The sequence below is a fragment of the Tupaia chinensis genome, unplaced genomic scaffold (assembly GCF_000334495.1).
Source record: "Tupaia chinensis unplaced genomic scaffold, TupChi_1.0 Scaffold000601_1, whole genome shotgun sequence".
Classification (NCBI taxonomy): domain Eukaryota; kingdom Metazoa; phylum Chordata; class Mammalia; order Scandentia; family Tupaiidae; genus Tupaia; species Tupaia belangeri.
In genome coordinates this window covers 670,589-682,886 of record NW_006160119.1, presented here as the reverse complement: position 1 = coordinate 682,886, position 12,298 = coordinate 670,589, and the positions used below count along the sequence as shown (strand labels likewise).

At 51.2% G+C, this 12,298-nt stretch overlaps 1 protein-coding gene across 3 annotated transcripts in view; it reads right to left on the bottom strand.

Moving 5' to 3' along the window:
* Positions 1–12,298, bottom strand: part of CPNE4 (copine 4) — a 401,350-nt gene that overhangs the window by 130,237 nt on the left and 258,815 nt on the right. For all 3 annotated transcript variants that reach the window (XM_006158501.2, XM_006158503.2, XM_006158500.3), the window contains exon 3: positions 10,000–10,179. In XM_006158501.2, coding sequence (XP_006158563.1) covers positions 10,000–10,179 — 180 coding nt within the window. The remainder of the gene's footprint in view (positions 1–9,999; positions 10,180–12,298) is intronic.

Here is a 12,298-nt window from a genome sequence, read left to right as displayed (position 1 = left end):
TCTCCCTTTCTGTCTGTCTGTCGGCGTGTGTACCCCCCGTATAGTGAAAAACCCCTCAAAAAAAAAAAAAAAGAGAGAGAAGCTCATTAAAAGAATCAAATTAAAGCCACACTCATGCCCAGGGAGAATAAGGTCACTGTTGTGGCCGGCAGCATCTACCTGAGATGGCCCCCAGTGACCCCTGATTCCTGATGCTCCTACTCTCATGCTACCCCCGCCCATGATGCGGGGAGAGCACAGCGGCTTGCTTCTATCAGACGGAGTACCACGCAAGGGCTGAGGCCACGTCAGACAAAGCTAGAGGTGATGAATTGTGAACTGCCCCCACCCCCTCTCCCTCTTCTCATTCTCTCTCAGAGTCTGCCCTCTGGGAAAAGCAGGCTACCAGGTTGTGAGGAGCCCTACGTAGAGGACCATGAGTCTCCAGCTAACAGCTAGTGAAGACCTGAGCCCTGTCCACAGACACGAGCACAAGTTTGGAAGAAGATCCTCCCCTGAGTTGAGCCTTGAGAAAATAACACCTGACCTGCCTCGTAAGAGACTCCGATTTGGAGGATCCAGAAAAGCCACACCCCAATCCTAGACATACAGAAATGGTGATAGAATAAACACTTTTTTGTAAAAGCTGGCAAGTTTGAAGGCAAAATTCTTTCGTAGAAGCAGGTAAACTTGGTCTCAGAAATTCTTCTTTCCATTGTTTCGTCCACGCTGGCTCTCTATCCCCCATGGGGCCCAGCTGTCCCCATTGACGCTCAGCTTTGTAATCACCCACTTGTGAGGCTACCAGATGGGAGCGGATGGTCTTTACGGGCTGTGTCTTACAAGATCTAGGTTATCTCCATTCAAGAAAGAGCAAGGGGGAAGGGACCAGCAGTTAGCGTAATGGCTACGTCACTGGACTCCCATGTAGTTGACCATGGTTCGAGTCCCAGACCCAGTGGCTTAAACTCATGCTGGGTATGTGCACATGTGTGCCCAGGATCCCGAAAGGAGAGTGGAGGAGAAGGGACTGCAGCGTGGCCATCCCCTCTGGGGGGTGATTTCTTGCTTTCTGTCTCTCTGTCTCTCTCTGTCTTTCTGGTGAGTGCATGCACCCTATAGCAAAATCCTGTCCAAAAAAAGAAAAAAAAAAAAAAGAGCAAAGGGGATTTAGTCCCTGAGAACATGGATGGCCACAGTTCTCTTTCCTCACTGTTATTTATCAATAGAAATACCAACATGTCCACTTGCAGGGTATGAAGAGAGAGCTACTAAATGCCCTGCCTTTTGTAAATGCTGGAACACAAGCCATTTCCTGGGCCATGTTTCCTCCTAGGAAATGCTCATCTGGGTATACGAGTGACTAATCAAGCCAGCAGCGAAGTAAACTCGTTTTACAGTCTCCAGGCTTCCATCTCAGCCCCGAAGAATGAGTAATAATAAGGGTTTCAAGCCTTTCATAGTAATAATGATGATCAGGTGAAGAGGACCCATGGACATAATCAATCTTAGGTCTACTGAGCAAAAATAGCCAGGATTCCCAGCGGGAGCAGTGATCTGCAGACAAAAGGCTGTTTGTTGCAAACCCCACTTACCATGCATGCTTTGTAGCAGCTGAAACAACTGCCCAGGCTCAAAGAGGCCTTAGGTCTTGCCAGGGGGCGACAGAGTCAGTGACAGCGACTTACCCCTGCCCTAGCTGACAGTGAGGCTGACACATAGGAAGCTCTGCCTGGCACCAAGGCTAAGGGGGCTGCCCTTGTCAGAGTCCTCCAAGTGACCTCCTCCCCCGGAGGAGCTGACGCGCTCTTCAGCAAGGTTGGAGCAGAGGGTCATCAGTGCCACTGGGGCCCTAATCTGCACCCACACACAGATCTAGTGGACACTAGCTTCGAAAAGCACAGACCCTCAGTTTTCAGGAAAGACTACGCTGCAATCCCTTCTTCTCTATTCTCCTCTCGGGATCTTGGGCATGCATGCACACATGCCTGGCGTGAGGTTTTAAGCCACCGGGTCCGGGACTTGAACCGCGGTCGACTACATGGGAGTCCAGCGACATAGCCATTACGCTAACTGCTGGTCCCAAAAAATACACTTAACTTTTGAATGTGCAAATAAATGTATGTTATCTTTTATTATTATTGTTAGCATTAAATAGATGCATTATTCATTGAATAGATAAGTGAGTGAATGAATAAATATCAGTTATTTTCATATTATTGTGATTTTTTGGAGAGATTTTTGCTATGTGGTGCATGTGCTTGCTGGACGGAGACAGAGAGACGGAAAGTGAGAAATCACTCCCCGGGGGATGGCCATGATTCAGTCCCTTCTCTTCCAGTCTCCTCTCAGGGTTTTGGGCATACATTCCCATGCACCTGGTATGTTTCAAGTTGCCGGGTCTGGGACTCAAACCGGGATCAACCACATGGGAATCCAGCACCTTAACTACTTCACCACTTGCTGATCCCTTATTATGATCTTTAACGGCTAGATGAACAATAGATCCAGGCCAAGGGAAGATGGGTCCTAAAAAGTACAAGCTGGTTAGACCTTTGTCCAGGAGTACTTCAGATACACGCCTGTGTGTAGGATACCCACTCGCAGATGGAAATCACCGGATTTGCCAGGCTGGGAGGAAAAGGCTCTTTCACTACAGAAGTCACTTTACCCACCCGGATGCTTCCTTCTTGACCTCTGTGAGCGGCTCACAGTGACAGCAGTATGGAAGAATGGCTACTCTACTTTTCACACTTGAAAAGGGTCATAGAAATTGAACGAAGTTTGGTAGGCAATGTGGCAAGACAGGAGGCAGGCACTGAAGCAGGAACAGCTTTGGTCTGACTGTGTGCTCAGAATGTGCTCTCGGTGGTCATCCCTAGATGAGTGGAGCTCTTGGAGCCTACTTCCTGATGAATCGAGAGGATTTGACCAACCTCGTAGAACACAATGCCTGGGGTTTAACGAGGTCCCTGAAAATCAGTCTCCGCTATTCAAATGACCACTTGGGAGAAGGTCACTGGGAAGATGTGGACCATTCATACAGGGATACTGAACTTCAGTAAGAACGCGAAGCAGAAGCCCAGAGTGAGGTACTGATGGCTCTCGGGGAGGGAGGGGTAGCTGAGTACTTGGCCTGAGAGTCTGAACGCCTGACGTGGGACCTAGCTCTGCCACGTAGGAGGCAGGTCATCTCGGCCTAGTGACAGCGATGAGGATGCTGCTGTAGCACCAAGCTCACAAATGCTCATGATCTTGTGAAGGCTGGCTATGAAGAGGATTTGTTATCACAAAAGGACCATAAGATACTTACTGTCACATAGTAACCAGAAACTATATTGTGCAAATTGAGACAAGTTTGAAAATGAAAGGTGGCAGTATTAATAATCGAGCCGTGACGACAGGTGTAAACGGGGGGCCTGGGCGAGCTGAATTGCAGGTTTCTTCATTGCTTTCAGGATACTGGTGTCAAGAGGGCCTTCCCCCTTCCTGGAAGTCTTTAGACAAGCCAGGAGCACCGCAGGGAGTACGGCGACCCCCTATAGGTCAGGCCACATGCAGTATGGCTCGGTCTTCTTCCCAGTTCAGCTCCTCTCTGACTGCTGAGGCCCTGTCAGCAAGTTCACAGTGACTCAGTTCTTCTGGTCTGAATCTCACTGGGCAGATTTTGCTCCTTTGATTCTGATAACAGGCTCGGGAACGTGGGCAGACCTGAGCCCCTTGGTGGGCAGACGCTAAGGAAGAGCAAGCGAAGCCTGAGCAATTAGCCGGACGGGGCCGAGCTTGGCGCGTGGCTCAGAGGTGCATCTGCTGAACTGCAGCGCGAGCAGGAAGCCCCAGAGGCTCACATTCCGTCCGAGCACAGCTAATTAATTCACACGCAGCCTCGTTTTGTCCTTGAGTCTGAAACCAAGACTCTTGGGAATGATTTTGCAAACCAAGCAGTTATTGTTTTCCTCCCCCTAAACTTGATTAGGTTAATTCAAAGTAAAGTGTTCTCGTACCCAAATCAGGACCTCTTTGGAGTGCCAATAATGCTTCCTTAACTTACTCGGTATTAGTGCTCCAAGCCCTCCTGGGTCTCTTCCATAATCAGAAATAATGCTACAAAAGGGCAGAATCAGATTAGCCAAGCACACTCTTCTCTCTGTGGGCAAAGAGCTGGGGACCAAGGCTTCACCTAATGCATATGTAGAAAACAGCCTCAGCAAATACCTCCCCAAAGACTCCCTACAAATTCTCAAATCTGAAATTCTCAGTACGTCTTAAAATTCTTCAAAAATGTGTTTAAGAACATGTACAACATGTGTCATATTTTTCACAAAGGACAAAGTATAAGTTAAGATGTTTTTACTAACTTGTATCTCATTTTTGTCTGATAATACGTATGATGCATGTTCCTTCTAGAAAATATAGAAAATACAGCTGTGATACTCTACACCACCCATAATTCACAGCATGGACATCATCACATTTACATTTAAAAATATAAAAATATATCTCCTCAGGTGTTCTGTCTCTGAAGAAATGTGCACTTTAACAGCTGTACCATATTTTTACCCTCCCTTGGACGAAAAGACAAAGGAGAGTTGCGACACTGATATTCAGAAGAGTTTATGGTAGTCAGCACTACATCTCACAAACAGCCTAAAGCAAAACCAAACCCAAACTGAGGAAAACGGAAATCTTCGCAAGCTGTAAAATAACTGTAGTAAATGTCATATAGTTCAAAATTTTACCTTTCAAAAAGAAAGTACGTGGTAGGAGCTGGTTTGGGGGTTAACGTGTTGTTTGGGGACTTGACTTCTTGGTTATTGGATTTTAGCAAATTGACAGGTGGAAAATTCAGCTCATGGTGTTCCAGTGTCTCACACTTCAGGGCTGGGAGAAGCACCGTGGTGTTGGCGATTGAGAAAGGGCAGCAAGGGACCAGCAGTTGGCGTAATGGCTATGTCGCTGGACTCCCATGTAGTCAACTGCGGTTCGAATCCTGGACCCGGTGGCTTAAACTCACGCCGGACACATGTGCGTGCATGCCCAAGATCCCGAGAGAAGAATGGAGGAGAAGGGATTGTAGCGTGGCCATCCCTCCTGTGGGGTGATTTCTCGCTTTCTATCTCTCTGTCTCTTTCTGTCTTTCTGCAAACTCAGAGCAAGCTTTTCACATGAGAAGTAGAGGGAGATGACTTGCCTGCTGTAAGATGCACCTTTGGCTTCGGGGCCACCAATTTTATGCCATGAATTTATTAGATGTTAGGCAACAAGACACTGACCTGTGGACTCGCGGTGGGCACACGGGGTTTGGAGAGCACCCTCTGCATCACCGTACCCTAGTGTCCACTACGGGGGTCCTCTGGCCCCTTGACCACATTCCCAGTGATTATCAACAGCTTGTGGTCTGCTGACCCTTTCAGGGGCCAAGAAAGAAACCAGCAGCTAGGACAATGACGCCATGCAACGGCATTTACCGGGCGGGAGACACAGCGTCCGCAATCAAGATCTTCCCCAACAACATAAACTTCACATTCTTCGTAGGACGATAAACTTTATGAAGCAATGCTTTTCGCTCCCCAGATGTTTTCTTTGTTCTACTTAATTTCTCTAGATACTGCCCCAAACATTAGCTGCTTTCATAATTAAGACTAATGATAAAGCATCCAAGACTCATTAGTATCCTCCCACCTGAGACCGTGGGAGGGGTTCTCGAAGTGCGGTCTCCAGACCAGCAGACTCAGCACCACTTAAAAACTTAGAAATGCAAATTATTGGGTCTCTTGCCAGATCTTCTAAATCAGAAACTCAGGATAGGGAACAGCCATTCATATTTTAATAATCCTCCAAGTGATTCTGATTCCCTCTCAAGTTTGAGAAAATGACTTGGAGGGGCTAGTGCATGGCCTCTCAGAAGCAGCATCAGAAGGCCCTGCAGACGACCTAGGAGCCCGTCAAAGGGCCACGGACTTCCCCCCACTTGTGACGACAGAAAGCAGGGAGTTCTTGATCTGAGCGGATGTCTTCTGGGCTCTAGGGGAAGGAACATGCTGAAGAAACACATTCTAAATAATTTGTTCATATATGGCATGTTTAATGAATTTCCTCTCCCAAATAAAAATAAAACATCTTTGAGGGACCTCCTCCACTTCCAACTATCACCTCTGTGGAGCTGGCTCCTAATCTGTGCTGTCTGCTTAGATCCACGCAGTCGGCTTCCATGGGCACCCTCCTCTGGGTACTCTGTGGACATTTGAGTTTAACAGATGAGCCTTATCGTCCTCGTCCTCATCCCACTCCGCGTGACACCCCTCAAAGATGGCATCTCCGTCCCTCCGTTACCTGAGCCAGGCCTGCAGACTCCCCCCTCGACCTGCTCCAGACTCATGGGCTCTGCTCTTGGGCAAATCTCCCTCTGGTCTCCTCTGGTTAGCTCTCCTTACGACCGCCCACCTCACCTTCTGTAGGCATCCCACTAATTTTCTAGTTGGCTCTCCTGCCTCCACATCCACGCTCTTACTCTCTCGCCCATTGTTGAGGGAACATCAGAGATCTTTCTAACACACGCATCCAGTCTCGTTCTTCTCCCAGTCTGACAGCTAAGAGAATGGCGATGGGGTGTTGGAGAGGCAGTTACTAGATGCCGACAGTGCCCCGCCGGTCCCCAGGCCCTACGTCTTGTGCACGACATCGACTCCCAACCACCAGCATCCGGATGTCTCCACTTGCAAGCTTTCGCTGACCTTTGCAGCCGGCTTTGTTGCCCCTGCGGTGGGCCAGAAATGTGGGGCGTTAGTGCCCCTACCCCAGGAAATGCCCACACTGATCAGAAATGTGGGGCGTTAGTGTCCCCACCCCAGGAAATGCCCACACTGATCAGAAATGTGGGGCGTTAGTGCCCCCACCCCAGGAAATGCCCACACTGATCAGAAATGTGGGGCGTTAGTGCCCCCACCCTAGGAAATGCCCACACTGATCAGAAATGTGGGGCGTTAGTGCCCCCACCCCAGGAAATGCCCACACTGATCAGAAATGTGGGGCATTAGTGCCCCCACCCCAGGAAATGCCCACGCTGACGGAGGAGAGTATATACACCCCCAAGTGCACAGAAGTCCCCAGCCCTCGTTCGCAGGGTGAGATAACAGGTTTGTTCCACCCCGGCTTCCAGAATATGCCCCCAGATTTCAGGCCTAGCTGCCCACAGTGGTAGCTAACAAGGGGACTTCTACACGTTCATGGGAAAATAAAATTAAATACAAGTTGGTTTGGTGCAAACCACCTTGAAATCCAAGCACAGCGTCTCCTAGTGCACGTTCTCTCTGCCTGTCCTCGCCCACCCCTCTAGTCCTTCACAGGCTCCCTCTCCCTTCCCACCTGGCTTTCCCCTCCAGCACAGCAATTCCTGCACTTCCTTCGACGTCTCTCACTGCTGGCTTCTTGGAAAAACCAAACGAGAACGCTCTGCACCACCTGGCAGACTCCTGCCTGAATCCAGAGGGTCTGTGTGTGGCATTCTGTCTGCTCGGAATGCGTTTCCTCTTTCTTCTCCCCGGTGCACTCTCGATCTTCCTTCCAGTGCTAGTGTGAACGTCACGTCCCTTAGGAAGCGCTCTGTGGCCCCTCTTCACCAGACGCCGGCCCAGTACTACTGTCTCTGTGCTGCTCCGTCACAGCGCTGATCATGGCCACGATTTAATCCACTGTCGGGTCATTACATGCTTCCCACGTTGACCCCTAACGAGACTGAGCCACCCGAGGGCAGGGACCACCATACATAGCGGACAACCGCTGTCCCACTGGCACCGAGCAGCGAGGACTCACTGACTTTTGGAAAGATGAGTCTTGTCAGAGACTAGATGCAAGTTTGAGGGTCGTTCACACAGGTAACGTTACCAAAGCTCTGAATGGAAAAGACCTTCATCCACATGGAACCTACATGGGTCTACGCTTATTTCTTGTGATAAAAGGTAACTTTTATATGTAGGAGGGATGCCCACCATCTAAAGGAGAATCTTGATGTGGTTTCTTTTCTTTTCTTTTTTTTTTTTTTTTAAGAGAGATTTTGTGGTTATAGGATGTGTGTGCACTTGCTGGAGAGACAGAGAGACAGAGAGACAGAAAGCGAGAAATCACCCCCAGGGGAGTTGGCCACGCCGCAATCCCTTCTCCATTCTCCTCGTGGGATCCTGGGCATGCACATACACGCACCTGGCGTGAGTTTAAGCAACCGGGTCTGGGACTCGAACTGTGGTGGAGTCCACTACGACTACATGGGAGTCCAGTGACGTAGCCATTATGCCATCTGCTGGCCCCAATGTGGTTCACTTTTATCCATGAAAGATGTGGTCTAATGGCCAGCCGTGAGAATTATGCTGCTCAGAGGCTGAGACCACGTGGGGGTCCAGGTTTGGTTCCCAGACCAACTGAAATAAGCCAGCTGCACATGTGTCGTCCTGGCAGGCTGGGGGCTGGAGCAGGAGAACCCCGCCATGGTGACACCTGGTCGAAAACCAACCAGTGGGCCCAGCCACAGCGGTGCAGCGGAGCTCAGGATGCTGCGTGCTGGAGGCTGCACAGGAGGTGCGGGTGTGTCCCTGGGCTGGCGTGTACTCCGGGGTGGGGATGCGTTCTCATGGTCCTGGCTGGCTGGGGAAAGTACTGCCGCGAACGACTTTGTTGAGGGTACTCGTCTCTCTCGTTCTCACTCTCCTTTTCTCTCATTAAAAATATTTTAAAAATAGGGACCAGCGGATGGTGCATAATGGCGCATCCCGGTTACGTCGCTGGACCCCCGCGCAGTCACACAGGCACTCACATCAGGTGTGCGCGCCCGAGATCCTGAGAGGAGGACGGAGGAGGGACTGCGGTGCGGCCATCCCCTGGGAAGTGATATCTTGCTTTCTCTCTCTGTCTCTCTTCACTGAGCACTCATGTCCTATGGTAAATCTCCACCCCTGAAAAAAAAATCAGAATCGCACCCCAAATCCACCACTCCCTCGTTCACTCACTGAATACATCACTGGGTTCTGTACCTGGCACACCCCAGAACTACCAATCATCAAGAATGTCTCCATGTCCCTAACAGATCATGTTAACGGAGGTACCCCAGCTTTGTCTCTGCCTCCTGAGTCCTATTTCCACACTGGGATTTTGGCTTTCATTAAAGGAATGGGAACAATTGTATGAAATTGATCACTGTATTTTCTGGAAAAGAGGAACTGAAGACATTGCCTATTTTGTCACATGGTGCTCACACGGGAGAATTCTTTTAGAGGTGAGTGGCGTGAAGCAGGGTGAATTTGAACCACAGAGGAATACACACACTTGCCATCTCCTGGCCAGACAGACTCTCATGATCCCTAACCAGGCCCTCTCCCTCTACAGGGATGAATCCGGGTCTCGTGGGGTTTACGACTTATGTAATTTGGAATCCCTCTTTGGGAAAAAGCACAAAATTACAAATGGAAAGGTGACACAGTACCTTGGGAAGAGCCTGACTGGATAAGGGCTTGGAAGGCTAAGCTTCATATATTTCATAGAAAGCCAGCTTCTGACCTGAGCACGGGGAACTGGTCTCTCCTTGCCTCTAACCCTGCCACGTCTGCTCTTCCTCGGAAAGCTCACCCCAGCCCCTGCCCCGCAGTTTTCCAAAGGCGGCTCCCACTACGCCGCCCCTGACTCTGCCCAGGAGAACGCTGCTTTCCCTGACGCTTGCAGCCCGATGGATAGTGCTCAGGTGCTTGTCACGAGTCGCTCGATTTGAAGTGCACGCCGCATGTCCAGATTCTAGGCACGGGGCCTGTGCTTCTCTTAGCCCCTTCCCAACACTAAGTGCGGTCCTGGGAACAGCAAGAAGGAAAGACAAAGGACAGTACGACCTCAGCACATTGCGGGCCTGGAGTTGGGAGGCCTCCCGGAGACTCAGCTCTGCCCTCCGCAGGGTCACTAACCGCCCTGGTCTGCTTCTCTCTGGCACCGTGAGTATGATGAAGCACTCGGAGAGCAGGGAGCGCGGGCGCGGTCTTGTACCTGGCCCAGGGTGCACTCCATGCTGCCCAGGAAGTCGGCCTCCTTCAGCCCGTTGTGGCTGCTGCTGATGTCATGGACCTCAAACCGCAGGCGCTGCACCTCCTCAAAGTAGAAGTCCACGGTGAACAGCTTCGAGTACACCGGGTTGATGCAGGTGCGGATCACTTCCGTCCTATCGACCTGCAGGAAGGGAGAAAGAGAAAACTTCTCAGGGATTAGGATTTACTATTGCGGGGCCGGCAGGTGGCATGGTGGTTGGGTGCTGGACTCCCACGTGGCCGACGGCAGCTCCAGTCCCAGACCTGGCAGCCTGCGTTCTCACTTTCCTTCTCTCTCTCAGTCTGTCTCTCTCTGGTCAAATGAAAATATATAAGTAAAGGGGACCAGCAGTTAGCATATGGCTATGTCGCTGGACTCCCATGTAGTCAACCGTGGTTCACGTCCCGGACCCGGTGGCTTAAAACTCACACTGGGTGTGTGTGCGTGCATGCTCAAGATCCCGAGAGGAAAATGGAGGAGAAGGGATTGCGGTGTGGCCATCCCTCCTGGGGGGTGATTTCTCGCATTCTGTCTCTCTGTATCTGTCTGCCTGGCGAGCCCATGTGCCCTATGGCAAAAACCTCTCCAAAAATAAATTAAAAAAATAAATAAGTAAATAAAGATAAAGAAAATGATTCTTAAGAAAAAATAGCCCTTCAATCAAATTGATTTCTTGGACTTGTTCTTTTTCTCGACTGTAAATCCCTCCATTAAGTCACCAGAGTGGGAGTGTCACAAGTCTGCAGGGCGATTCCTTCAGAGCACAAGCCAAGTTTTGGGAAGGAAAATCTTATTAAACATCACAAAGAATCTGAAGCTTTGTATTTAAGACTTTAGAGTGCATTACATTATTAGGTTACAGGGAAAGATGGATTGATCTTTAATCGTCACCTGCAGCCTCGGGGACAGTGTCTGAGGGTACGTCTTAGCTCAGGAGGACGAAGTCTGTAGTCGGTTAGTGATGTCTGATAGGCACAGGGTGGGCAGAAGGGCCTTGCTTTAGCTGGCCTGTGCCCACTGTGAGTTTCCTGAGTTGTAATTGTCACCATAAGGAAGCAGAAAGGCTATGACGACTATTCAGATACCTGCCTTAGGTCTAAGTGTACACAAGTCTGTGTGCTTCAGTCCCCGAGTTCTGTTCTCTCATCAGCAAAGTGATTAGAGGGCCGGAGGACGCGTCCCTTCTTGCCCTCACTCGAGGCCCTGTGACCCCCTTTGCCGTCCCCACCTGCCCCGACTAGACCGCCACATAGACACGGGCGAGCACTTGGGCACTGCCCTACCCGCTTCACACGCCTGCCCCACTTGTCCCCCAAAGCCACATGTCGCCGCGATGACTGTCGTTCACGTGCGGGAACTCGAGGTCTGTGTGGCCACCCAGCTACTGCGCAATGGAGCCACCTGGATTTCCCTTAACGCTCCTTCCTGGGGCTTGCCTTCTCCCTTGGAGACAGACCTACTCCAGGACCATCTGACCACGAGGTACCTCTCACACTGAGCGCAGCTGCTCCGAACACTCGGTACCTCTCACACTCACTGGAGAAAAACCATCTCGAGCTCTCTCGACGGGGCAGTAGAGGTTTGTCCGGTGTGACTGCCGGGTTTCCGGCCCAGCCTTCTCGGTCTTCAAATACCCCCTCCCCCCGTTAAGCTCGCTCTCCAGGTATGCCCCTTAGGACAGCCCCTCAAGAACAGCTCAGGGAGATCTGGGTGTCCCGAGAGAGTAAAGAGAGGGTTCCACAAGATAGAACGGCGTTTTTCAGGCTAACTCAGCCGCTCTCTGTGCCCAGCTCCAGCTGTAAACCGACACTTACATGGCAGACCATCCGAAACTGCCCGGCAAAATTCACACAGAGCCTGCCAGGCCCGGAGCAGGAAGGTGCTGGGCTGTGGTCTCCACGGGCGGTGATGTCAGAGCCTCGGCGCAGGGAGCACGGGGCGGCCCCACATGTGTGTGAGCACGGGGCTGGCCCACGTGTGTGAGAGCACGGGGCTGGCCCACATGTGTGTGAGCACAGGGCTGGCCCACATGTGTGTGAGCATGGGGCGGCCCCACATGTGTGTGAGCACGGGGCCAGCCCCACACGTGTGTGAGCACGGGGCCGCATGTGTGTGAGCACGGGGCTGGCCCGCATGTGTGTGAGCACGGGGCTGGCCCACATGTGTGTGAGCACGGGGCGGCCCCACATGTGTGTGAGCACGGGGCGGCCCCACATGTGTGTGAGCACGGGGCGGCCCCACATGTGTGTGAGCACGGGGC